Source organism: Sesamum indicum, linkage group LG6, assembly GCF_026168435.1.
Source record: "Sesamum indicum cultivar Baizhima isolate 11 linkage group LG6, ASM2616843v1, whole genome shotgun sequence".
Lineage (NCBI taxonomy): Eukaryota > Viridiplantae > Streptophyta > Magnoliopsida > Lamiales > Pedaliaceae > Sesamum > Sesamum indicum.
In genome coordinates this window covers 987235-1014908 of record NC_142662.1, presented here as the reverse complement: position 1 = coordinate 1014908, position 27674 = coordinate 987235, and the positions used below count along the sequence as shown (strand labels likewise).

The 27674-nt window shown below is 35.4% G+C and overlaps 2 protein-coding genes across 4 annotated transcripts in view; both read left to right on the top strand.

The window, feature by feature from the left end:
- The first annotated feature begins 1492 nt into the window (after positions 1–1492).
- LOC105165736 (callose synthase 3) lies at positions 1493–20797 on the top strand. Of its 2 annotated transcripts, none has more exons than XM_011084837.3 (45): positions 1493–1706; positions 1929–1971; positions 2922–2961; positions 3175–3415; positions 5013–5113; positions 6332–6456; positions 6584–6677; positions 6815–6925; positions 7035–7151; positions 7306–7398; positions 8365–8456; positions 8775–8901; positions 9028–9165; positions 9268–9344; positions 9434–9527; positions 10023–10142; positions 10233–10350; positions 10777–11111; positions 11200–11252; positions 11332–11392; positions 11708–11789; positions 11920–11969; positions 12107–12193; positions 12508–12645; positions 12763–12857; positions 12993–13077; positions 13462–13622; positions 13701–13824; positions 13935–14035; positions 14123–14252; positions 14334–14485; positions 15032–15141; positions 15214–15339; positions 15694–15762; positions 15884–16070; positions 16140–16293; positions 16612–16731; positions 16803–16918; positions 17020–17103; positions 18003–18115; positions 18210–18439; positions 18520–19317; positions 19421–19471; positions 20032–20217; positions 20332–20797. In XM_011084837.3, exons 4-45 carry the CDS (start codon positions 3223–3225, stop codon positions 20578–20580), a joined length of 5847 nt encoding a protein of 1948 aa, XP_011083139.1. In that variant the 5' UTR covers positions 1493–1706; positions 1929–1971; positions 2922–2961; positions 3175–3222; the 3' UTR covers positions 20581–20797. The 2 variants fall into 2 exon arrangements, with proteins under 2 accessions (XP_011083139.1, XP_020550348.1); XM_020694689.2 differs by having other exon boundaries at positions 9434–9533.
- A 1906-nt stretch (positions 20798–22703) lies between these two features.
- Positions 22704–27674, top strand: part of GSL10 (glucan synthase-like 10) — a 29789-nt gene continuing 24818 nt past the window's right edge. The window contains exons 1-7 of one of the 2 annotated variants that reach the window (XM_088881774.1): positions 22704–23123; positions 23835–24035; positions 25342–25439; positions 25701–25864; positions 26050–26173; positions 26958–27068; positions 27147–27272. In XM_088881774.1, coding sequence (XP_088737900.1) covers positions 23837–24035; positions 25342–25439; positions 25701–25864; positions 26050–26173; positions 26958–27068; positions 27147–27272 — 822 coding nt within the window. In that variant the 5' untranslated portion in view covers positions 22704–23123; positions 23835–23836. The remainder of the gene's footprint in view (positions 23124–23834; positions 24036–25341; positions 25440–25700; positions 25865–26049; positions 26174–26957; positions 27069–27146; positions 27273–27674) is intronic. The other variant, XM_011084838.3, reaches the window with a different exon arrangement.

The following is a 27674-nucleotide window of genomic DNA, read 5'->3' as shown; positions in this document are numbered from 1 at the left end:
TTATCTTCTTTTTTTTTTGTTCTTATTAATTTTCATAATTATAAATATTTGCTTATTGATTTTATGAAGCCGTCATGAAAAGTTTGAGAATTTATTTTCGAAGAAGAATGCAAACCGTAGGTTTTGGATTTATTACCTTAATTGAGTTTCTTTTGGAAGATTCAAATTTTTGGTCAATGTTTTCATATTTGTAATTACTTTTTTTTAACAATATGTTCATATTTTTTGTTCAATATATTTGATTGGACTTTATTTTTTAATGTAAAAAATAAATAGTTATTTTTTTAAAAAATCTCCTAACTTGATAGTTACTCAATTTAATCGGGATTGGGTTCGTTTTTACACTACCCGACTTGTTGGGTATCCGGCCCGAATGCCCACCCTTACCCCTACCCCTATTGCTTGTTTCCGTTTAACAAACAGGTCCATCAGTTAGGTGAAATTTACTGAATTTGTTGATATCAACAAAAGTCTCAATGAAAATTAATGCTTATTGTCGTATAACTTATTACAGATCAAATAATTTTTTATGACTAAACCACCCTTGTAACGATGAAAATATATACCTCATTACATGCATTACTATGTAAATATATAATAAAGATAATTTAATCATAAAAAGAGTTGTTTGACATGTAATAAAGCAATTGAGCTTAAATATATTTTTTTATTCGATCTTTTTGTTAATATCAATATTTGATAAAATTTTGGTTAACGTAGGAATTTATTTATTGGAAAAAAGTAAATATTAAGAATGTTATATGTAATTTTTTTAACTATAAAAAATTTATATATAATTATATTAAATTTCAGGAAAGAGATTGAAATTATTTCAAGTAAATTATACTTTTTTATTTTTATTTAATTTTTTAGTTGTGGGATTTCAATAATATTGAGGAAGTCGTGTTGGCAGGAAAACCCACTTTTCGAGAAAAGAAAGGAAAGACATCCTCGATTTGTAGGACATTAATGCCGGAATTAGTGTCCCTAATTCATTTATCCGACCAACAACAGCAGCGTCAGAGGCGGTTTCGCTCAGGAGAAAGGGCTGTATCCACGATATTCTGATTCCTGAATTGACCCCCATTTTCATATTTAATGGCCCTAGAGAATGAGGATTGAGTCCCGAGATTCGGCGGGTACCAGGAGGGTAATATCGTAATACTCTAAACGGCTACCACTTTTCTCACTGAGCTCTTCATCCACGCTGGATAAGAGAGAATCACCTTTCTTGCAATTTTAAAGACATGTGAGATTCGATTTGCCCTTGCTTTTGCCTCTATTCCACGGGAATGCCACTGAGGTTTTACTCAGTACAGAAAAATAATAGAAGCATAAGAAGATCAAACTAATTAAACATAAGGAAGTTTGAGTGGCAGGATGGTAGTTAACATGAAAAGCAGGGGTATATATGCAGCATGGGATTCTACAGTAAGGTAACGTCCCACTCAGCGCCCTCAAATGATTCCAAAATTTTTGATTAACTTTCCGTTGCCTCCATATTCCCTCCTCTCTGTCTCTCTCTCTCTCTCTCGTTCTCTCTCTCTTCCTTTCTTGGTAGTAGCTTAAAATTACAGCACCCCAACCTCTACCCCCTCCCCACCGCCGCACCCATATGATATGAACTATCTTTTTCTCTCATAGGGTTACTGCATTGGAGTCTTCAGCAGTCACCCTGTTTTGCGGAAGTCTCTTCTGCTCAAGAAGTAAGCAACATTTGCAGAAAAGGAAATTTCCGAGTTGTGTGTGTGTGTGTGTGTGTGTATGTGTTTCTGGCCTTTTTTTTTTGTTTAACATGCAGTCTGTGTAATTACTGACGCATTGTTTTCTTGATTTTGTGTGTGTGTTTTCTCTGTATTTTTTCTATTTTGGTACTTCAATCAGTGTTATCACTGATGCATTGTTTATCTTCTTTGTGGTACGGACAGGTGCGGTTGTTGGCTCCTTGAAATACTCGTTTCATATGTACTGGTGATACTTTTACTCCATTTCAATTTACTGTCTGATATATCATATGCGTCATCTTTTTTCTTCCCTTTTATGTAATATTTGTTTGGAGATTAACGGGAGTCGTGACGAGCACTGGAATGAGACTTTAGGTCAGTTTCGAGCATGAACTGGTTATGATCCGATCTTCTTAGTAGGCAGGTGATAAGGTTTGTGTGTAAGCAACCAGGGTCACCAGTGGGCCCTAGACAAAGCCCGGTCAGTGAGAGCCCATAAATATGTTGTAGCTGGAGTATTTATAGGAGTTGTTCAAGTGGACGAGTCACATGAATATGAAGCGTTCAAGTTAGGACCATTCCTTGCCAGAGAGAGCACTGATGAAGGCAGCTTGCTGGATTCTGATCGACTTGACCCAGTTACAGCACAATGTTTAAGAATTAATGGTACCAGCCAAATTGAGATAGAAAAAGGGAAGCAAGAGAGACAGAGAGTTGAAGCCCAGAATCAACTCTGGTGCTCCTCTCTTCCAAGTGCCCAGCTAAAGAGAAAACAGTAGAGAGACAAAATGAATTACTCAAAATCAAATCTGTGTGTACTTTCATTCCATTCATGGCCGTATTTATACAATTTCAGTTTACTTAATTGGAGAAAATGGGAAAACATCCAAAATGGTCCTTATTTTCTTGCTGTCGACGAGGCCTTCTGTCTTGCATTTCTCTTTGTAATCATGTTTCTCTCCAATGCTTGTTACAATTAAGCGCAACTTTATTACAATGTCAATGAACCCGATATCAGAGAGAGGCAGAGAAGTAGATTAAGGGGTGGCGGAAACTAGGTTTTGGGTGGCATACTAGCATAGAAGACAATGAGTTCTCTAGATTCTGTTTGTCTCAGTGTGCAATAAACTGACTGAAGTTTTCTTATATTCATAATACATGCTAATGCATTATAATTGTATTTGATTTCTTCTTCAGGTTATGCCAGCTTGAGTTCAATATTGGGTTGTTGAAAAAGGTAAAAGTTAAAACTGGACTGCACTATAAATTTTTTTAGTAAACTTCCCCTCTTCAGCGCTAGGCTATCCATATACTAGGTACTGTGATTTTCAAGATTTTCTTTGCATCTGCTTGATAATAATTGCAGCCTCTCAGAAAGAATTTGTAAGAATAGTTATTTTACAATGGAGTTGGAAGAAAGGCTATAACAACTTCTGTTTTTCTCTTGAAGTATCTCACCGTCTGCATACTTCAGTGAGGAAGGAAGATATAGGATAAGATGTCATCCAGAGGAGGACAATCTCAGCAGAATCCACAGCTGCAACGGCGGATTACACGCACACAGACAGTGGGAAATCTTGGCGAGTCTGTCTTTGACAGTGAAGTAGTGCCTTCATCTCTGGTGGAAATTGCACCCATTCTTCGTGTTGCAAATGAAGTCGAACCCAGCAACCCGCGTGTTGCCTACCTCTGTAAGATTTATATGATTTGGTATTTACAAATGCTTATGGACAGTGACATGCTACATATATATGTATGTCCAGTTATGCAGTGTGTACTGGTTATACTTCCCATATTCTATGAGAAGTAACTGAAAAGGATTTTCATTTGTTTACGTCATTTTAGGTGAATACCGACTCTTTGATGAGGTTAGTGAGACTGGATTGTAGTGTGTAGGTAGCATTATTTGGCGTATGCCCATTTTTGTGCAAAAGAAAAAGGTAAAATGCCCTGTGGTTGTGCATTTCTTTGTGTTCAAACTGGTAGTTTGAGAGCAATTGTTAATAATATTTCGATGTAGCTGAATGAGTTGAAGAGTTGGAAAATTTTCAATTTCCTTATTCGAATTGCTAAATCATTTCTAATACCGATGACCTACAAATTATTTGTTAATTTTTAGGTCAAGGAGCCTCAAACTTGGGGCAAACAGTATTTTATCCACTGGGTTTTTGTAAAGGGGTGTATGACCTCTGTGTTAAGATTAAGAAGATATATATCAGCTACTTGTGTTTGTGAGAAAGGGTCAAATATGAGTACCCTTTTTTTTTTTTTAAATAATGTCAAATATGGGTACCCAGTATAACTTCTCTCAGTTATTGCATTGCAAAATGACCAATTTATATGTTTGTCAACATCGAAAATTTTTGCTCTTATTTATCTTTCTTTTACCTTTCATATATGTTAAAGCAATATCACTAAAAACACCTATGTAGAATACATATTTATGAAAGACATATATGATTTCGGAAGACGCTAATTTTCCTTTGACATTCTTATCAGTTTATTCAAGATGATATGAATAATCAAATAAAAAGTTAATGTTTTATCGCATGAAACATTATTAATAAAACACGCCTAAATGAATGTCAAATATCTGTTACAGAAGCATATTGAACTCTGATATGCTAATATATTTCACTTTTTATATTAAATGTATAGCGAATAAAATCTATAATTAAAGAATATCATAAATCTTGGAATATGTACATGTTATTAGGAAATATGCGTTCTACATAAATAATTGTTACTTTAAATGATTATTAACCCTGAGAAATAAAGTGAAAATGCATTAGCATACGCATAAGGGTAAGATGGTGGTGGTTTAATATATAGTAAGAGTTCAGTTGGGTCTTACCTACCTTTTCTTGAGAGCACAATGAGGTTACGTGCAACTTCTTAGTATCCTAGGCTTTAGATGCCTATTTTCAGAAATGAAATTGGGGGTAAAATGCCATTTGCTCTGAAATTACTTGTCTACTTTCTCTATCTTATATATATTACTGTCTATATCTGTGTGTGTGCATGCAAAGAACACATATTTTATATATCATTTTTGGCTTTGATGGCTGTTGACGTATGTCCTATGAACATAGTGTAGCTATTGCATTGCATTTTTTTTAAATTCTTCCTAGTCCGTTCGTTGAATTTTTCATGTTCTTTCTGCATTCTCTTCTTCATTGGAACTGTGTTTTGGCTGACTTCACTTTGCAAAATTTTTTGATAATTCCTTCACAAATGTTCACTTGTCATGTGCTTGGAGGATTCATCACCCATGGTAAAATTATGTAGGTAGATTTTATGCTTTCGAGAAGGCTCATAGGTTGGATCCCACTTCAAGTGGACGTGGTGTTCGTCAGTTTAAAACAGCTCTTTTGCAACGTCTTGAAAGGGTAAGTGTAACAACATTTTCAGGTTGTATGCGAATGATCTGTTAGTGCATTAACCTAAAGTTCACTTGCTCAAGCATATATAATTGCTACCTAAATCAGTATGACTAACAACGTTATGTTTTACTACATTTTACTTCTTGCACCGGCAGGGGGTTAGAGTTTATTTGCCACAACTGTCTTGTAGGTGCCTCTTTTTTTCTTCAGTTATCCTTGAAATTAATGTGCATTGAATTTCTCGAAAGTTAAGCATGTTGACAGATGTTCATGTATTCGACAATCTTAAATTATATAAAGTTTATATTTAGACTAGAATTTTCTGATTCTAGCTTTTCTGATTGCCTATGTATATGCGGTGCTACTTCAGTAATTACTGAAATAAGGGTGGTTCCGCAGGTTTCACCAAGGTTTTGCCCATAGTGATTAGAAGGCATAAAAGTTTTTGAAAACAAATTACCTCACTTCTTGGTTTTGTTGCTCAAAATATTCTTATTCTCCTTCATCGAGGTTGTTATAACTTTCTGTGCCTGAGATCACCATTCATTCTGTCATTGTACATATCTAAAGCTGTCGCTTTAGAACAAATTCTGAAACTTCTTTGTTGAAGCTTCTGATGTTTTTGATTGTAAAATAGGTGTGACAGAAACAAAAGATAGTTTTGGAACTATGAGTCAATGGAACATATGCAGTTTTTGTAAATTGCGACTTATTATCAAATGGAAATGTTGGAGTGACGTAGCAAGGCCAGGGAAAGCAGGGTCTGTTTTGTTGCTGGCTGTATGATTTGTGATGAGTATAGAAAATGGATGAATTTGGATTATAATCTACATTGCTCCTGGTTTGATGGTCTTGTGCACTTCCTACATTTTGTACTTAAGTTGGATCTGCAGTCAGAAACATTAATCTTCTGTAACAGTTACTTCATATGTAGCCTTTTCCATGCTAATCAAAAATCTTGTTTGTCTTACTTATCTAAACTGGATGATCTATATTGTTTATATCAATAGCAAATGACAACCTATATATTTAGGATAACATTTTATGACATTAACCTATATATTTAGGATAACATTTTATGACATAATGGAGATAGCGTTCCTTTTGGCAAAATGAAATTTTCAGATGCTCTCTAGATCTATTGGTTTTTTTGAGTAAAACTTAATCTTGCCAGTATATATGATTTACTTATAAGTTTAATTGGACTGAGACTGATGCTTCCAGGAAAATGATCCTACCTTAATGGGAAGAGTGAAAAAGAGCGATGCGCGTGAAATGCAGAGCTTTTATCAGCATTACTACAAAAAGTATATCCAAGCTTTGCAAAATGCTGCTGATAAAGCTGATCGGTGAGTTTTTTTTAAATAATTAATCATTTTCCCCCTCTTTGAAGATGCCCATGGAGTCAAATAATGGGTTGTTAGTGAAAATGTTGACATTTGTCATTCTTTGTGCTTGACATATGGAAATGTTCAGGGCACAGCTTACAAAAGCATACCAAACGGCTAATGTGCTCTTTGAGGTTTTGAAAGCAGTTAATCAGACACAATCAGTGGAAGTTGATCGTGAGGTAATCTACCCCTACTATTTTTTTCACCCTAAATTGTGTTTTTATTTTTCCGTGTATTCTGAATGACGATAAGCAGAATCAATTGCATGACTTCTTTTCATATGCACATGAATGTTTCGATGATTTTTAATGCACAGATATTGGAAACTCATGATAAAGTTGCAGAGAAGACAGAAATTTATGTCCCTTATAATATTCTACCTCTCGATCCGGACAGTGCAAATCAGGCGATAATGAAGTATCCAGAGGTTTATATTGAAGTTTACTACCCCCCACAGATTTTGAGTTCTGTTGGTTATTTTTTTCCTTAAATGATTTTACTTTTACAATGTGGAATGAGATGATAATAATTTTCAGATTCAAGCTGCTGTTCACGCACTTCGGAATACTAGAGGTCTTCCTTGGCCTAAGGATTACAAGAAGAAAAAGGATGAAGATATCCTTGACTGGCTTCAAGCTATGTTTGGTTTTCAGGTGAAATAGCATAATTTTGCTACTGTCATTTCCATTTTCAAATGATAAAATTGTATTTACTATTAAATTTCATGAATTAAATTATAAAAGTTGGGAGTAGCAGAGTGAATGTCCCATTGAATCACACTACTGTTGACTGTTGATGAATTTCCAGAAAGATAATGTGGCAAATCAAAGGGAGCATTTGATTTTGCTACTGGCAAATGTACACATACGGCAGTTTCCAAAGCCTGATCAACAACCCAAGGTGTGACATCTACAAATTTCTTATTTTTGTCTCAGTTCCTTCCATGCCAAGGACTTGTGAAATACTCGGATTTTCTCCTTTGGATGCACTAGGGTCTTTTAGAGATTATCGGCTTTCTTGTTCTCTCTCCTGGAAGTTAGTCATATGATTTAGTTCTTTAAGGCTCTTTTTGGAGTAAGATATGGCATTACTGCTGTTACAGATACACATCATATGTTAATCTTCTGCTTGTACTTTTTGGATGCTTATGTTAAACTGTAATGAACTGGTCTGGCAATATGGATGTCAAGTTTGTGACATTCCTGATGTTTCTGCTTCCATAGCATCATGAACATTTGGCGTTGTTAATATTTTTGAAAACCAGCCAGTTAAAAAACGCATAAGCCCATGTTTAGATGTAAACATCAAATATAACATTGCAAACCATTCATTTATCATGCCAGCTCATGTGAGATTTGGCGTTGCAACTTACAAACTTCATCATGCAAATACTTTACCTAATGGCCTTCTCATATTCAATTTTTGGTTGTGGGCCAGAATACGATGTTTCTCTGACTATTGCATAAGGATGCAGACCATGGACCTCGTACTGTTGCTAGGCCTAATCAACATCCATGCATCTTGCCTAAATGCTTTTAACTCAAGCAAGGAGCTAGCTAAAAGTTAATTAGACTATTTTATTTTCCTGCAGCTACTGTTTGAAGGATGTTATAAGATCTTGCTCTGTTTCTTAATTGCCCATATGTTTCAGAATGCAGAGAAATTATGTTTCACCCTCTACAAACAAACACTACTGGGGATTTTAGGATAATTCAAGAAAGTTTAAACATAAATAAAAGTAGAACCTTGTCAGAGCCTAAGATCATTCTGACCCACAAGTAACTCAATATAGGGGTCTGTAATCTGTCAGTTTTAGCCCATTGTCTCGTGGAAAAGTAACTCTTATATTAATTTGGGTGCGTTTAGTTGGATGAGCGGGCTCTAGATGAAGTGATGAAGAAGCTCTTCAAGAACTACAAGAAATGGTGCAAGTATTTGGATCGCAAAAGTAGCCTGTGGTAAGTTTCTAGTTTAAACTGTCATCTGAATAATTATTTTCTACTTCTTATCTAAATCTTGTTTTCCTGGACATGTGGAGGCACTATTCTTAATTTTAATGTCATTGAGATCAGACAAGAAAGTTTGATCTTATGTTAGTTGATCTGCAAACATTTGTTTTGGTTTTTCTTTTAATCATTGGCTCTTACAGAATTTTGTGACATTGCAGCAGCAGTCGTACCTTATTAACATCTATGGAAGAATATATTGGCTCAATCTCATCTCTTTAATTTGACAAGGCTAAGTTGCTGACTTTTTTTACTTTTTTCTAATTGCAGGTTACCTACTATACAGCAGGAAGTGCAGCAGCGCAAATTGTTATATATGGGGCTTTATCTTCTTATCTGGGGAGAAGCTGCCAATTTAAGATTCATGCCAGAGTGCCTCTGCTACATCTACCATCACGTATGCTTTCAGATGCTTATTATCTGAATTTGGATGCTCATCTTCGGTTGTGTGTGTGTCTCTGAGAAAATAAATTCATTTCCTGACTGGACTATAGAAATATTTCTGGACTTTTGTCTTTTTCAGATGGCTTTTGAACTTTATGGTATGCTTGCTGGAAATGTTAGCCCTATGACTGGTGAAAACGTGAAACCAGCTTATGGAGGAGAAGAAGAGGCTTTTCTGAGAAAAGTTGTTACTCCAATTTATGAAGTGATTGCTCGGGTATTGCCCACATTAGATAGATGTTGTGCATTTATTTCATTAGTTACTATGTCAATTTTGCCTAGCTCTCTGTTAACGCAAGTTAATTTTTTTGATGTCCAGGAAGCTGCAAGGAGCAAGAAAGGAAAATCAACACACTCCCAGTGGAGAAATTATGATGATTTGAATGAGTACTTTTGGTAATATGATGTTTCTGTTCAATAAATGTGTTTACAAATTTGTTTATCATTTATATTGTTTAGTTATGTTTTTTTTAATAAAATTACAGGTCTGTAGATTGTTTTCGTTTGGGTTGGCCCATGCGTGCTGATGCTGATTTCTTCTGCAAGAGTGTGGATCAGCTTCGAAGTGAAAAAGATGGAGTAAGGGTAGATTTGGATTGTCATCTTAAACTAAAAACGCGTCAGAAGTTTTGGCATTGGTAATTTGGGAAACAATTTGAGCCTGAGACTAATGTCCATACTGATGAAGAGCAATTCTTTTGTGACCACTTCCAATTAAACTGAATCTTATAATAGCACTTGCACATCTAATATAACTATTATTTATGAAGCTTAAGTCTTGCCAGGTAAATGCAGCACTACAAAATCCATTCTTGGTGCTCTCTGAACTGAACCTATTCTGCTAACGAAAGTAACAAACAGCTAAGGCCCTAAATTAAATTGCTGTATTAAGTCTTAAGCCCGACTTCACCTCCAATATTTCTCACTTTCATTTATCAAGAGGTCATTTTCTATCTTCCATCTGCATCACTTTAGTAATCGAGACATTTATACACCGATTCTTATTATGTATTTTCCAGTAAATGTTCGAATGCAATTACCCTTTTCAACATAACTTGACTGTCTGTGATGTAGGATACAAAGCCTACAAGAGATCGGTGGGTGGGGAAAGTTAACTTTGTTGAGATCCGGTCGTATTGGCATATCTTTAGAAGCTTTGATAGAATGTGGAGTTTCTTCATATTGTGCTTGCAGGTGTGTTCTTGTGTTTTTGACATTTTTTGTGCAGCCGTTGGCCCATACTATTCCTTAACATTTGTGTTGGAAACCTCTTCGATCAATCAGGCTATGATCATTATTGCTTGGAATGGCTCAGGACAACCAAGTTCGATTTTTGATCCTAGTGTTTTCAAGAAAGTATTGAGCGTCTTCATAACTGCTGCCATATTGAAACTTGGACAAGGTATATTAGAGTTGAGACTTACTCTTAGTGCAAGAGCCATTATGATATATCTCTACTTTTCAAGGTCTTTTATTGCATGTACATCCAGCTCGTTATATTCATGATATTGATGTATGTAAGTATATTTATTTATTTATTTTTTAGCTTGAATGCTTGCAAGTGTTAGATATTATGTCGCTTCAAATCATTTTTAAATGTCAAAATGGAATTTTAGGAACTATGCTTAAGTACATAGTAAGGTTGCATGCCATTGGTAGCATATTCAAAGTATTTAATATTTCGACACAGATTGTACTTTCATTTGGCCCTCTTTACAGATGTTGAAATGCATCTATGTGTATGTTATTGTCTACTTATGAGCTGCTGATTACCAAAACTTTTGTTTTTCCTGCTTTCTTGTGATATGAAACTGCATATTTATTGCAGCCATCCTTGATGTAATTCTGAGTTGGAAAGCTAGACGGAGCATGTCCTTCCATGTCAAGTTAAGATATATCCTAAAGGTTGTTTCTGCTGCTGCTTGGGTGGTCATCCTCCCTGTTACCTATGCTTATACATGGAAGAACCCTCCTGGTTTTGCTCAAACTATCAAAAGTTGGTTCGGCAATAGCTCAAGTGCTCCTTCATTGTTTATCTTGGCTGTTGTTATCTACTTATCACCAAATTTGCTTGCTGCCTTGCTATTCCTTTTCCCCTTCATCCGCCGGTTTCTTGAGCGTTCCAATTACAGAATTGTGATGCTAATGATGTGGTGGTCACAGGTAGACATTGTACATTCATAGATACCCATATCTCTTGATAAACTAGAAACAGTCAATACTTATGTGTTTGTATTTTTATGTCTTGCAGCCTCGGCTCTATGTTGGACGGGGAATGCATGAAAGTACATTTTCTTTGTTCAAGTAAGAGATGAAGTATTAAACCTATTTTATTGTATACATTCATCTTACGTGATTCATAATTTCCTTTCCAAATTCTCAGGTATACATTATTCTGGGTGCTCCTTATCATTACAAAGTTGGCCTTCAGTTTCTATATTGAGGTGCCTTGCTTAACTCATTTTCGTTCCTTCTATTTGTCACTAATAGACTTACTAATTTTCCCATATTCCGGTGCAAAAAATTCCATTTGCTGCTGCAATTCTTATCAGTATAGGGTGTACAGCATTTTGGATAGGCATTTTGCATTTCTCACAGAACAAAAGATGGGATGTTCACTTTTTAGGGGGAGGGGAGTGTTCTCTATTTGTCAGTTAAAACTATGGATACTTCATGGTATTTGTCATGTATTTTTTCCCATGGTCCCCATTTATTTAAGTTATTTGACTCATTTCACTGCTGGAATCTTCCCGCTGCAGATAAAGCCCTTGGTTGTTCCAACTAGAACTATCATGAGTGCTCATGTATCAACTTATCAATGGCACGAGTTTTTTCCCCAAGGTAGTCAACATGACCCTGTTATGGAGCCACAGTTATCTCACAGCCATATACAAGCACTCATAGAGAAACACTTGGGCACAAATTATAGCACTGGACTTTTCTTGGTACTAATTGAGTTGTTCTTTTGCAGCTAAGAACAATATTGGCGTCGTGATTACCATCTGGGCCCCAGTTATTCTTGTATGGCTGATACATTATTTCAGCATAGTCATCTCCTCTTTAATGCTTTACCTTGGGAGGGCGGCTGTGAAGGGGCCTATTCTAGCGAAGGTTTACTCTTCTTAAAAAATAATAATTTTTAAAGTATTCTCTTTCAGGTTTATTTCATGGATGCACAGATCTGGTATGCTATATTCTCTACACTGTTTGGAGGTATTTATGGTGCATTCCGTCGTCTTGGAGAGGTTAGCTGACTTACCCTTCTTTGATATTAGCCATGATTCCAATATTTTTAAGGCTGCTGCTTAATTTGGTAATTGTTGGAGGACTGTCCAATTAATGTAAATATAATATGAAGATGCTGCATGAATTCTCAATCTGAATAGGGTTGTCACGTACTTCAGAAATGATGAAACATTGATGTTAATAAAATCTTTAAACTTATTTCTGCAAGATAGTTGTTGTGGTGGTAGCTTGTTGAGAATAAGGCTTTCTTATAAGCCGAAAGATTACTGATTTTCATTTTTGGGTTTCACCTTTGCTTTCCTTTTTCTGTCAGATTCGGACACTTGGAATGCTTAGGTCTCGATTTCAATCATTACCTGGTACTTTTAATGCATGCTTAATCCCAGAGGAGAAAAATGAGATGGTGAAAAAGAAAGGACTGAAGGCTACATTTTCCCGCAAGTTTGAAGTGGTAATACTTTCTTTTGGTTCCTTGTCATTTTCAACTTACTGATATATGGATTATAGAATAACAGATGAAAGACAGAAATAAGAACAATTATTATTTGTGTGAATATTGTTATGCCAGATCCCGTCTAGTAAGGAGAAAGAAGCTGCTAGGTTTGCTCAGTTGTGGAACAAAATAATCACAAGTTTCAGAGAGGAGGATCTGATAAGTAATAGGTGATCTTTAGTCTCAAATCTTGTTAAATCAGCCATTGGTTGGTTCCTTCTTTTGATGTTGTTTAATCTGGGCACTGAAGTAGAATGTATAAACAAAAAGAAACAGAGATATGATTGTCATTTTATCATTTTCAGGGAAATGGACCTGCTGCTTGTTCCATATTGGGCTGATCGTGACTTGGAGCTAATACAGTGGCCTCCTTTTCTGCTTGCCAGCAAGGTTCAACTTTGACCATTTGTTTTCTTGTGAGGCAGTTGTTATTTCCTTGTTATCTGTTCTTCATCACCGACATATCATCCCTTTCTTTGTTATCCGTCCTTGGCCTGATGATTCTTCCTGGAAAATTTTAAGGCAAGGTAACGAAATACTTAATGTTATGGGTGTTCAGAATTGGTCAATCTAGTGATAAGAATATTTCTTCAGAAATATGCATCCTTGGTGACTATATTATGATACTGGTTTGTATAATTACCTTCAAGTGTACCTACTGCTTTATTTTTAAAGTGGAAAATATAATATTGTAATCAAGTATTTCATTTGAAGTACAAGGTTAAGAGTTTAAAAAATTATAAGTTATCTGGCTAATTTAATTTCATCAAACAGATCCCAATAGCAGTAGATATGGCCAAAGACAGTAACGGCAAGGATAGTGAGCTGAAAAAGCGAATTAAGTCTGATGATTATATGTATTCTGCTGTTTGCGAATGCTATGCGTCATTTCGAAGCATCATTAAAATGTTAGTTCGTGGCAATCGGGAGAAAGAGTAAGCAGTTGTTACTAGTTGCAATTGATTTCGTCCACAGTTTCTTTAGTTTCTTAAATTATCTTTGGTGCTGCCCAGGGTTATTGAATACATCTTTTCTGAAGTTGACAAGCATATAGCGGAGGATAATCTATTAACTGAATACAAGCTGAGTGCTCTTCCAAGTCTATATGATCTTTTTGTCAGGCTTGTGAAATACTTGGTATTTTTCTTGTTCTAGCCACTCATCACTGTTGAATTTCCTTTTTCTATTAGATGGTTGGTTGCAGTCGCTACTGATAGTAAACTTGATTGAATCGACCACTTTTGCAGCTACAAAATAAGCAGGAAGACAGGGATCAAGTTGTTATTCTTTTCCAGGACATGCTGGAAGTTGTGACCCGAGATATAATGATGGAAGATCACATATCCAAGTAATATTTCTCTTTTGATGCTAACAATGTCACATGCTTTGAGGTCTTGATGGACTGTTCTTATTTTATTGTAATTTCTGTGGATAGCTTATTAGATTCAATTCATGGTGGATCTGGACAAGAAGGAATGGTCCCTCTTGATCAACAATATCAGTTATTTGCATCAGCTGGAGCCATCAAATTTCCAGCTCCTGAATCAGAAGCCTGGAAAGAGAAAGTAAAAAAAATTGAAATGCTACTACAACTAAAACTTTTTAGTATCTACGCATGTTAACAGTTCACATAATCCTTTTCACAGATCAAGAGACTGTATTTGTTGCTGACGGTAAAGGAATCTGCTATGGACGTGCCATCGAACCTAGAAGCTAGAAGGCGCATTTCCTTCTTCTCGAATTCTTTGTTTATGGACATGCCTTCAGCACCTAAAGTCCGCAATATGCTATCTTTCTCGTAAGTCCTTTTGTGCATATGCTTCTCATTTTTTTTGTGTATGTAGTTTGATAGGGTCCTAAGGAGCAAGAACGAAAGAAGAGAAAGCAATGGGATTTGAGTTTTCAATTTTAAATTTGGTGTTTGGCCCTTTTCAGTAATAAAATTAACTATATACTCTTATGTATAAGTCCTCAAAATGCGCGTGTGCCCTATGAATCAACAATTTGTATATTCTATCTATGGTGTATCTCTTATTTCACTTAAAAATATTACTGATGATAATAATATATTAAACTAAAGCGTGTTTTTCTATGACCTATGCCTAGATTGTACCCCCCTAAAATTTAGAATCAATTACTTGAGGGCCCCCTGTTGTCTTTTCTGTGAAACTGACTGTACCAGTTTCTCATATAATCATATTCCTGGTTGGAATTGGGATTCTCGACTGTAATCATTCTTAGGTACAGATTTGCTGATAGTATGTGCCTGATTACTCACTATTTTGTGAAAGCATCATGTATTCTTGTTGTTTGTGAGTTTTAACTTGATACCATCTCTACTTAGAGTTTTGACTCCATATTACACGGAGGAGGTCCTCTTTTCGTTGCCTGAGCTGGAAGTGCCAAATGAAGATGGTGTTTCCATTCTCTTTTATTTGCAGAAAATTTTCCCAGGTTTGTGCTTCAGGTGCTATTAGGTACATCATATTTTTCATTTTCTGTCATCCTCACAATTAAATCATGCAGATGAATGGAACAATTTTCTGGAGCGTGTCAAGTGTCTCAATGAAGAAGAACTGAGAGGATCTGATGAATTAGAAGAACAACTACGCCTTTGGGCATCATACAGGGGCCAAACATTGACAAGAACTGGTATAGTTAAATAAATTCTTGTTTCTAGTCTCTTCTTTTCATTTTCCATATATATGTATCTTTTTAATTATGTTCTTCTTTTTGGTGGGAGGTGGGGGAGGAAGTAGGTGGGTTTTTGGGTTCCTGATATGCAATGTTGAGATGGTTAGGTACTTTTGAGATGTATTGTGTTGATTCCAGTCCTTGGGTCAAAAGAATCAAATGCAAATAGAACCTGTAATTGTATACCAAGTTATTGCTTGTGATTTTATCAAGTTAGGTCGTGTTAGCAATTGCTACTGCTACATTTAAATGGGTAATTCATTAATTTTTTGACAAAGTTTGTGTAATGATCAATACTGCAAATTCTGACAGTAAGAGGAATGATGTATTACCGCAAAGCGCTAGAACTTCAAGCTTTCCTTGATATGGCCAAGGATGACGGTACTCTATCTTATATTCTAGCTTCTTCGAATAAGCAGATTCTGCAATTTTATCACATTGCCATTTTTTTAACATTCAAGCACAAATTATTGCAAGAAGTTATATTTTGCAATTTAAACAGATTTGATGGAAGGCTATAAGGCCATTGAATTGAACGAGGATCAGATGAAGGGAGAGAGGTCTCTGTGGACTCAATGTCAAGCAGTTTCGGATATGAAGTTTACATATGTTGTATCTTGTCAGTTATATGGTATTCAGAAACGATCTGGTGATCCTCGTGCTCAAGATATATTGAGACTTATGACAACGTAAGAATGAGAAAGTTATAAGTCTTTATTTGCAACTGTCATCACCTAATCATGCATTTCCATTAACAGGTATCCATCTCTTCGAGTAGCATATATTGATGAGGTTGAAGAACCAAGTAAAGACAGGTCCAAGAAGGTTAATGATAAGGTGTACTATTCCACTCTTGTGAAGGCTGCTTTGCCAAAGTCAAATTCTTCGGAGCCAGGACAGAATCTGGACCAGGTAAATGGGAAATGAGATAGAAGTCAACTATTTGAGTACAATAGTACGTAATTCAGAATGTAAGAAATATTAGCTGTTTAGTTGTGTTATTAAAGCTATTCTAGGGTGGGGTTCTCTTCATTCCCCTGGTACACGGCCTCTATCTGTGATGCTACTATTGTAGCTATTATCTAAAAAAGCCAAGATTAACAGAGAATTGTTTGATGACTTTGGAGGGATGATCCATCCAAAACAGACTTCTATTCGCTTTCTTCTTCTTGATCTGTTGCTCATGCATGATTAAAATTTCTACATATCCTGAAGCATCCCTGTTCGCAGGTTATATATCGTATAAAACTTCCAGGTCCTGCTATTTTGGGTGAAGGTAAACCTGAAAATCAGAATCACGCCATTATTTTCACACGTGGAGAAGGTCTACAAACAATTGACATGAATCAGGTAAAGGATTTTTCTGCTCATTTGGCTTTGAATTGCATCCTTTCTTAGTCCTAACTTGAATTCCTTTGTAGGATAACTATATGGAAGAAGCTTTGAAAATGAGAAACTTACTTCAAGAATTTCTCAAAAGGCATGACGTGAGGCACCCATCAATTCTTGGTTTGAGGGAACATATCTTTACTGGAAGGTGGGCATCTAGTCATCATTGGCACTTCTGGTTGAAAATGTATTCGTCATTTCATCTACTCATGCTTCAATGACCCAATATTCTCTTACCATGTGACCCAGTGTTTCTTCTCTTGCTTGGTTTATGTCAAATCAAGAGACAAGTTTTGTTACTATCGGTCAGAGATTGTTAGCCAACCCTTTGAAGTAAGTCTTTACTATTTCACAAGCTTCCTCGCACTTAGTATCATATTTTGCATTTGTATCCTTCAATTTAGTTTTATATCATTGTTTGCATCTGTATCTCATTAGGAATGTATAAGAAATAGGTTAACCTCCAGTGTGTTGATTATTTAGGGGAATCTAAAATGATATTTATAAAATTCGTGCAATCCAGTTTCCTTAACTATATCATTCAGAAGACTTTAAGTTCAAGATGTTCACCTGAATGTTGACAGAATTCAGTGTTTATACTATGTATTTGTCCCATTGTTATTACGCTTGCTTACTGGTAGAAACCTTTTGTTTTATAATCAGACACTTCAATTTCTGACAACTGACACAAAGATGGGAATCTACAAGGTTGCTAAAACACCATGTTCTTAAGTCAATTTGTGGAAAAATTTTCAGTTATTTCTTTTGAAGTGAATGTTACAAGTAGCTTTCTTTGAATCAGGAAATAAGATTTGACTTCTAATTTATCATAAGAATTGTTCCCATGACCATGAAATTCTGTTTCTGGTGAAACTACTGGAATTAACAGCATTGTATAGTGACTTTCTGATTACTTTAGTATGTTATGAAATGTAACAGAGGCTTGTTTTCAGAAGAAATAGAGCACTAGTTGCTTATGATATTATGCTGGCCTTAATTACATATAATCAGTATTCAGAAAATGAAAAGGCAAACTAGAATCTGGTCTATTTTTTATCCGTTACAAGCCATTAATTTGCCTCCTTTCCAGTTCATCCTTTTTTTAGCACTCAGTTAAGATTTTTCTTATGCATTTTTTTGGTTTGATTTGCCATCTTGATATTAACTTTCTTTTCTCTCCCATCAAGTTGGTACAGTAACTTGTGCTTTGCTTCCTCCTTATATTTGTGCAGGGTTCGGTTTCACTATGGCCATCCAGATGTTTTCGATAGACTATTTCACCTTACTAGAGGTGGGGTGAGCAAAGCCTCCAAGGTTATCAACCTGAGTGAGGACATATTTGCTGGTATGGTCTAGGGTAGTGTTTATACTCTTGAACTTTCTTTATATAGGTGGTGATATCTTGACTTTTTGTCTCTAATTTTACCTTTTAAGTGCAGGCTTTAATTCAACACTTCGTGAAGGTAATGTAACCCATCATGAATACATACAAGTTGGTAAAGGGAGGGACGTAGGTCTTAACCAGATTTCTCTGTTTGAGGCAAAAATTGCCAATGGCAATGGAGAACAAACGTTGAGTCGTGATTTGTATAGGCTGGGGCATCGTTTTGACTTTTTCCGAATGTTATCATGCTATTTCACCACTATTGGTTTCTACTTCAGTACCCTGGTATGTTACACGGATGCACTCTCTACCTAACTGACTTTTAGTTGTCATGTACTTGCTGAACTCTTCATCTCATCTGGCAGATTACGGTGCTCACCGTGTATGTATTCCTTTATGGCCGCCTTTATCTTGTTCTTAGTGGCCTTGAAAAAGGACTAAGTACCCAACCAGGAATTCGACAAAATAAGCCTCTTGAAGTTGCTCTTGCCTCTCAGTCTTTTGTCCAAATTGGATTTCTCATGGCTCTCCCTATGATGATGGAAATTGGATTGGAAAAGGGTTTTCGAACTGCATTAAGTGAATTTATACTGATGCAATTACAACTTGCACCAGTGTTTTTCACCTTTTCACTTGGAACAAAGACACATTATTATGGAAGGACACTGCTTCACGGAGGTGCAAAGTATAGGCCCACAGGTCGTGGATTTGTGGTGTTCCATGCCAAATTCGCCGACAACTATCGGCTATACTCTCGTAGTCACTTTGTTAAGGGGCTTGAGCTAATGATATTACTTCTTGTTTATCAAATATTTGGTCAGTCCTACAGAGGTGCTGTAGCATATATCTTAATTACTGTATCAATGTGGTTTATGGTGGGCACCTGGCTTTTTGCTCCCTTCCTCTTCAACCCTTCTGGTTTTGAGTGGCAAAAGATAGTCGATGACTGGACTGACTGGAACAAGTGGATTAGTAACCGAGGAGGTATTGGTGTACCTCCAGAGAAAAGCTGGGAATCATGGTGGGAGGAGGAGCAAGATCATCTTCGTCATTCCGGGAAACGTGGTATTATTGCTGAGATTATATTGGCCCTACGGTTTTTCATTTATCAGTACGGGCTTGTCTATCACTTGCACATCACAAGGCATACCAAAAGTGTTTTGGTAAGTTTTGGCTTGAAACTCTCTTTGCTCTCAAATATTTTCTTTTTCAAGTTGACAAATGTGTATCCTTTCTAGGTCTGTAATAATACTTGAATTGTTACAGGTATATGGCATGTCATGGCTGGTGATCTTTCTGATACTTTTTGTCATGAAGGTGAGGATAATTCTTTCCAATCTGCAAACTTTTCCTGAGAATCACTGCTATGAATTTTTTTGATTGAACAATAGAAATTTCATTTCTACTTTTTCCTTATTTAAGATCTTAACAATATGATGACGGTGTAGTAAAATTTCGTAAGTTGCAGTTCAGCTTTTGAAAAACATTGAACCTTTTTTCTAAATACTATATGAACAACTTTTAATTCTATCAGCAAACCATCCCCAGTTCATACAATTTACAAAGTTTATGCGGCTTTAGTGTAGAATTAAACAAAACTATATTCATCCAGAGCTAACCAAGAGCATTACTTGGCACAGATATATATTTCTCAAGCAAACTAGTGATACTATGGAATGCATATCTTTCTTATTTATGTAGTTTCTGTTAATCTGAACTTAATTACAGAGTTATAATTTTAGTTTCAGTGTATTAAATGAATAAATGGCCCCATCAACTGCAAAAAGCAAAAAGAGAATTAGAAAAAAAGAAAAGAAAAATGAAAAATTTGCTCTTAGATTGGAATCTTGATTATTTCTCCTGTTTTTGTTCTCCAGACAATTTCTGTTGGACGGAGGAAATTCAGTGCAAATTTCCAGCTTGTTTTTCGGCTCATCAAGGGTTTAATCTTTGTGACATTCATCTCTATCCTTGCTATTCTGATTGCGCTTCCCCACATGACACCACGTGATATTGTGGTTTGCATTCTCGCCTTCATGCCTACTGGTTGGGGTTTGCTTCTGGTTAGTGATATTTCTCCTACTGTTTTCCTTCTTGTTTGAAAGCATTTGATCAAAATGTTTGTACAGTTCTTTGTTGCAAACCACCTCAACTATCAAACGATCTTTTACTTTCAGATTGCACAAGCATGTAAGCCGGTTGTTCAAAAGGCTGGATTCTGGGGTTCTGTTCGAACTCTAGCACGTGGGTACGAAATCGTGATGGGGTTGCTTCTGTTTACGCCTGTGGCTTTTCTTGCATGGTTCCCGTTTGTGTCTGAATTCCAGACTCGAATGTTGTTCAACCAAGCATTCAGTAGAGGTCTTCAGATTTCTCGTATTCTTGGTGGACATCGGAAGGACAGATCCTCCAGGAACAAGGAGTAGGTTGATGGAGGCAGGAATGGCTAGTAGTCCATTTCTAATTTTGTAATTCCTACATGCAATTACTATTGCTATTATCAGTTTCGTACTTATTAACCTTGTTGTATCTTGTAATTATGTTTGCAAGGGGCAGCATTTTTGGCTGCGAGTTGTCATTAAATTATCTCCTCTCCCGACATGATCAGTGGAACACTTTGCTTTTATATATTTCATTTTCTAAGTTTGGAGCGTACCAGGTTGGCTGCCAATGTTGCTAATTTAACTCAGGTTATGTGGATTTGGAAGCTAAACTCCTCATTTAAGCCAGATTTACAGTGCTACTATTTTAAAGTAGTTGGATCCTTGACATGTAATTTAAATTTCTCTGGTTTCCTTCTTAACTTTGTTAAAGTCGTCTTGCTATAGTTGTTTTTTAAATTCAGACGCAAGACTGTGAAATCTCCTTTATTTCTTTTGTCTTTTGAATTTTATAGATTCTATTTCTTGACTTTTGTTTGTTTTCGTATTACTAAGTCAATTATAGAAAAATATAGTTCAAAATTTGATTTTTCTATAAAGAAATTTATGAAAAGTAGATGTTTTTATTGCGTGGGTTTAAGTAAATTATATGCATTTTGTTACCATATTTATTTTCTTTTCTTTGGATCACATGGTTGTGTTTGGTTTTGTTTTCATTTTCAATTTTTGCTGGGAAATATATATTTTTGATTTTGTATAGCTTTTCGTACGATAATTATAATAAATTGGATATGAAATTATGTTTTATGTTGATTAAATTAAATATATTTTTTATTTAAATAAATTTTTATTAATTTATAATTTTCAGTAGTGTTGTATCAAACCATTATGAAAAAAATATATATTATTAAGTTATACAATTATGATTGAAATTTTTATGTAATAGTAGTACGCACACATCAATGCGTGAACAAATAAAAAGTGTTACGATAAAATATTAATATACATTAATCAATGTGTTTAAATTATGTGCTATGGTCAAGTTTAATACATAGCATCAACTAAAATAAAATAAAATATAAAAAATGGATTAAATATATGTACATATATAATTTAAATAAAAATGTAATTCAAGACTCATAAATCTAAATATTAGCAAAAACACAAATACAAAAATTATTAATAAAATTATACACATTTTTTCGTTTATTTGTGTTGCAATAAAAATTTATATTAAATATTATAATAACTTGGTAGAACGTTTGTATTTAAGGACATTTGCAGAATCATCGTATCTTCTCATGGGGTTCATAATAATAAGTTCAAACATATTTATCTGAGAAAATAGTTTAATTGTAAAGATGTGTAACAAAAATTGATAAAGATTATACAGAAATAAGTTACTTTAGTCAAATATGCTATTAAGAAAAGATATAAGTAATCATCCTTTAAATCCTCAGGTAATAACACTCTTACTTACTTAGTTGAAATTATAATTATTTTATTCTTTTATTTTTAACAATTCTTAATGAAGTGCGTCAGAATTTTACTTATCAAAAACTTGCTCTTTACCGATAACGTTTCAAATGGTTGATTTATTTTGTCTTAAACACAATTTTAGTTTACAATAATATACATATTTATATATAAATATATTTGTTTTTTTTTTCATATTATAGTTCTTTCTATGAGTTTTGTTATAACATCTTAGTTAAGTTCAAATTTTTTTTTTTGGATTTTTTATTATAGATTTAATTGAGCTCGTAAGAGTCAAATTTTAGTTGAATTTGAATAATTCGATATTTTTAAGTATATATGACTACTTTTAAATTAATTGATATGAGTTTGAGTCGATATTAAAAGTTTTTTCGCACAAAAAGATTTGTTTGTTAGGTTTGATAAATCAAGTCCGAATGAGGCTTTTTTGAGTCGATTTCAAGAGTATCAAAGTGCATACTTGTGTGATGTGTAATAATTTTGAACTCCAAAGTTTGAGGACCAAATTGAATACAAATAAAAGTTAAAGGGGTTAAAGTGAGAATTTGAGTTTTGTCCAAACCCAACCCCGTAAGCAACTCAACGGGGACGGACAAACTTTTCCACAAACCCATCTCCCACTTGAAAATTTCAAACGGCCCAACCGCGTGCACATGACCTTCGCCCCTCCAATTCTTTCCGTTTCCAGTCAAAATCGTGAGCACTTCACTTGACAAAAAGGCGAGGAGAACGCGTTGCTTCTGTTCGCCCAATGTTGGCACCTTTAACGTTTTCAGTTGAAATAGTCATTACTGCACAATGGAGAACTGAAGCGAGTTTGTCTTTGTGAAATCGGTCCCCCATCATCCTAGATCCGTGCCCCCACTCCCCTGCATACACCGCTCCGAGCTCCCTTCGTTTGATTCCTACCTTTATTACAAACTTTTCATTGTTATCTTTACTATTTTTGAAAAAGAAACCATCTATTTCCCCTTCTTGACTTCAAATTTCTAGGGTTTTTCCAATTGTCGCAAAGTTTACACATTCTCCTGTCGTGAGCATATATATAGAGACGGAGTTTTCCTGCGGGTCTCCGGCGAATCTTTAGTCCGGTGAGACAGATTTCATTTTTTCTTATGTTTTTGGCTAGGAAATTAAGTGTACATTCGGCTTTATTGACTGTTCTTTTTTTAACATATGATTACATTCACTGTCTTTGCGGTGAATTGTTCCTGTTTTCTTGATTATTTGGTTTACAGTGTGAGCTAATCTTTGTTTGGTTGATTGGATGAGTCAATGAGGAAATCAATTCACCAGTGGAAGTGGATATATCTCTTCGGTTCCAAAATGGCAATGATGGTTTTCTCATTGTATGTCATAGTGTGCAGAATAAAATATTTTCTTGTGCATGCTTGGTAGTGACTGGTCCCGTTTAAGTTTTTTACTTTCTAGGGTGTAAGTTGCTTAACCCATTTTTCATTTGTATCTCTGAATATTGAAATCTATTCAGGAAATTTGACAATAACATTCCCCCCCCCCCCCCCAACACACTCACACAAATTTTATAAAGTATCTCGTTTTACATACAGGAAAATTGTACAATTAGTTTGTGATTCCTATTATACCTGGTATCATTCTAAGTATGGTGCCTTACTTTGAGTGCTCCATCCAGCATCAAAGATGCTTTAGGATAACTCTCCTTATCAAGTCAACTCTTCAAAGGACAGTTGACTGTTGGTAACAGTGATTTTTATGAAAGTTTATATGCATTTGTAAATGAGATTAACTTTCAAATGGTTTCTGTTTAATATGTTACCGTTTAGAGATGTCTCGTGTGGAGGACTTGTGGGAGAGGTTGGTGCGAGCGGCACTGCGCGGCCGAAGAGCAGGTGTAGATTTGTATGGACGGCCCGATGCTGGCCTTGCCGCAATTGTTCCTTCCTCACTTGGGAACAGGGACATAGATGACATTCTGAGGGCTGCAGATGAAATTCAAGACGATGATCCTAATGTTTCCAGAATCTGTATGTGCTCTTCTTTGTTTTCCTATACTCTTTCGTTTTAGTAAGTTTATTTTATGATATTTGATGATTTTAGTAAAAAGATGTGGAACCATTGTGGCTCAGGACTCAGGAGCTCTTTTTCCTATTTAGGAGTGAATTTTATAATCTTTCTTCAGTAAATAAATGTAATTAATGCAGAGGTTTGCTCGCAACCAGTGTGGGGTGGAGTATTTCCCTACTCAAAGATGTGATTTTAACTTCTCAGTTTAAGTCCATACCTCAATTCACAAATCTAAGCTCACTTTTTAGTATCACTCTTTGGACTTAACTATTAATCTGGTTAATATAATCCCTGATGTAGTTAACTCACTTGATGCTAAGCTTATTAAACTTAGCTGTCAAAGTCCTTTGAATCTGGTAACGAATTCAATAGATTGATGTGAAATGGGATGTCATCATCCTATAAGACAACTGCTTGTACTTTTGTTTTCTCAAATAAGATATAGTAATTAGCACACAAAGAACATCAAGCTGAACCTGTGCAGAAATTATAATACTACTAGAGTTTGGAAGTTTTTTAGACCCTTTCCAGATATTCAGCTTATGAATTCCTTGTCCAACTAAAATTGGAAATTGCAGTATGATATGAATATTTGCGAGCTCATGCATGAGAGCAGTCAAACATAGACTAAGGTTAGATTGTGTAAAGCCAAGATTTCTGGAAAAAAAATGAGAAGTAGATCATTCATATGGAGCACTGCATTTGGTTTTGGGAGCTCAGTACATGTAATTAAGATTGTCCGGAGGTGTCTTGGATTTTTGGCGACTAACTTCTAACTTGGATTTGCTCAAATGGTACAAGATTGAGTTTTGGTTTCGTCTTCCTTTTTTTTTTTGGGTTAATTTTTTAAAGTAGAAGATGATTGTAATTAAAGGAAGAGCTGGAGAGGATCTTCTTGTTACAAAAGGAGATAGGTTGTAAATGGCTGGCTTTCTGCCCCCTTTAACTCTAATGACTTTAATTCTAATGACTGTAATGAGAAACTATACATGGAAGATGTTACTAAAACCCTAGATGTAAGTGGAACGCTTTGTTTCCTGCTGAATCATATTGATCTTGGAAAGTCATCCTGCCTCACCGTGCAAAACTATGCAAGAATCTTCGCTTATGAGGGTCCAATGCATCAAATGGCCTTATGAAAAGCAGAAAAAACGAGTATGTTCAAAAGAAGCTGTTTTAGTTCTTGAGGGATGGTTTTCAGTATAAGGGTGCCCACTTGTTGCTTTGTCTACTTCCTCAGCCTTTTGGTTGTCTTTCTTATTGCAGTATGTGAGCATGCTTATTCGTTGGCTCAAAATCTGGACCCAAACAGTGAAGGAAGGGGTGTATTGCAGTTCAAGACTGGTTTGATGTCTGTCATCAAGGTATCTGTAATCATGAAGGCCATTATTTGTGAACCATTCCTGAATTAATTTAATCTGTTTCCAAAAGCTGCCTAAACAATTTGTTCGTTCCTATTCATATATCCTTTCTTGTATTTCTTTTAAGAAGCTAATTTGGTCTGCAATGTCCCATATTCAGTTACAACTACTTTGATTTTTCTATTTTTAGGTCTACCCGTGCAATTCTTTAAAATATACTTATGTAATATATGCTTCTTTTGTGCTCATGATCAAATCTTTCAGCAAAAACTAGCAAAGAGGGAGGGTGGAAGCATTGACAGAAGTCAGGATATTGCTCGCTTAAGGGAGTTTTATAAACGATACAGAGAGAAGCATGATGTGGACAAGCTTCGAGAAGAGGAGTTGAAGTTGAGGGAGTCTGGTGTCTTTAGTGGTAACCTTGGAGAGTATGTCTTAAACATGGTCCTGAATTTTTCTAATAAAGTATTGCATATTCTGGAGGATTCAGTGGTCTGTCTCAAGTTTCATTGTTCTTGTTGACAGACTGTCCTTGGAATATCTTCTGTGTTACATTTCCATGTTTCAATTTTCAATCTTTTGCTCGAAAATGATCTTCTCCTATTCTTATCAGGCTGGAGCGTACAACAGTCAAAAGGAAAAGAGTCTTGGCAACTCTGAAGGTTCTTGGGAATGTTTTGGAACAACTAACCAAGGATGTTTCACCAGAAGAAGCTGATAGATTAATTCCTGATGAGGTTTGATGTCCTTACCTTATCATTCAAACTGCTTTATTCTTATCTAATTGACTGTTGGCTATGAGTGGAGGGTATCTGTCTAAGACGAGGATGTCACCTTTTTCTTGTTTACTCCTCACAACTTGCTTTTGTGTTTTATTTATCCCAAAAATGGTGCAAAATTGGAAATGATTTGAAATACTCCCATTGGGAGTTGTGATTTGCAAGACCTCAAATTATATTTAAACATTTCCTGGATGAGCTGTTATTAAGCATTTGTCAGCAATTCTAACTTCGCTGACAATTTCCATCTATTTGAGTCTTTGAGAGAGGTTATTGTCAGTGCTAGTCCCTTTTCTTTGGCTTCTTATTTGTGTGATTTGTCTTTCTTCTTTGTTGTCTTTTCTTTTTTACATGACCTGCAGGGCAGGACGATTGTTTCTAATGAAAGATTTTATCTACATTTAGTTTTACGAAGCTTGCTTGGCATCGTTGACCAAATTCAGAGTCCTTTCTCCAACTTCATTTTTCTTGCATTATTAAATTAGTGCTGATGAAGCACCAGAGTTTCTTATTCCCTTTTAACATGGTTGAATTTGTATATTTTGGGATTCGACTTGGTGAAGTTTGAATCTGTTACCATTTAATTTTTGTTGCCTTTCTACTTTTTTGTCCGTGCTATCTCACTCCCTGTATGTGTTTGTGTATCTGTCTGTCTATATTTGCGCATCTCTTTCCAAACGGCCTCTTGTTATTTGAGCAATTTGATTTAATATTCATTTTCTTTATGTTTCTTCAACTTCAGCTAAAGCGTGTGATGGAGTCAGATGCAGCAATGACGGAAGATTTGGTTCCCTATAACATTATTCCTCTGGATGCTCCTAGTCTGACCAATCCTATTGTGTCTTTTGCAGAGGTGATCTGGTGTTATGTGATGCATAATGTTTCCTTTCTTGGTAGTGCAAATTGTTTTGATTGGTTAATTTAACATCAGGTACAAGCTGCGGTTTCATCTTTGAAGTACTTCAGGGACCTTCCAAAATTACCTGGGAGCTTTCCTGCACCTGCTTCGAGGAGTTTGGATTTATTTGATTTTTTGCAATACACTTTTGGCTTCCAGGTTAGTTGGCATTGGTGTTAGTCAGAGAGAGGTTTATTTTTCTTCCTACCTACTGAATTGGAATTCCACCGCAAATATTTTCTTGCAAAATCTTCTGGTCTAGTTTTTTGTTTTCTGTACTTGATTTTGAGAATTCTATGAATGCTGAAATATTTCTTGTGCATGTTATGAGGAAAATAGATCAATAAATCTTGCTGGAATTTATTGAATTTGGTGCAGCAAACTATACTCATAATTTTTAGAAAGCAAAATTTCTAGGATTATTCTAGTTTGTAAGATGTTTTGCTTTTTGCATCTCAATTGCTCTTCCATAATATATTCCTACTTGTTTGTAGTATATTAGCTTATTTTTTCTTTGAATTTTTAATGTTATTTGCAATGATTAAACAATAAATTGCATGT

Excerpts from the sequence above, each read along its gene's own strand:
- LOC105165736 (XM_020694689.2), top strand. The coding sequence starts at position 3,223 with ATGTCATCCAGAGGAGGACAATCTCAGCAGAATCCACAGCTGCAACGG. Across the intron at positions 6,678-6,814 it reads CAGTGGAAGTTGATCGTGAG|ATATTGGAAACTCATGATAA; the intron begins GTAATCTACCCC and ends TTTAATGCACAG. Across the intron at positions 10,143-10,232 it reads TCTTCATATTGTGCTTGCAG|GCTATGATCATTATTGCTTG; the intron begins GTGTGTTCTTGT and ends TCGATCAATCAG.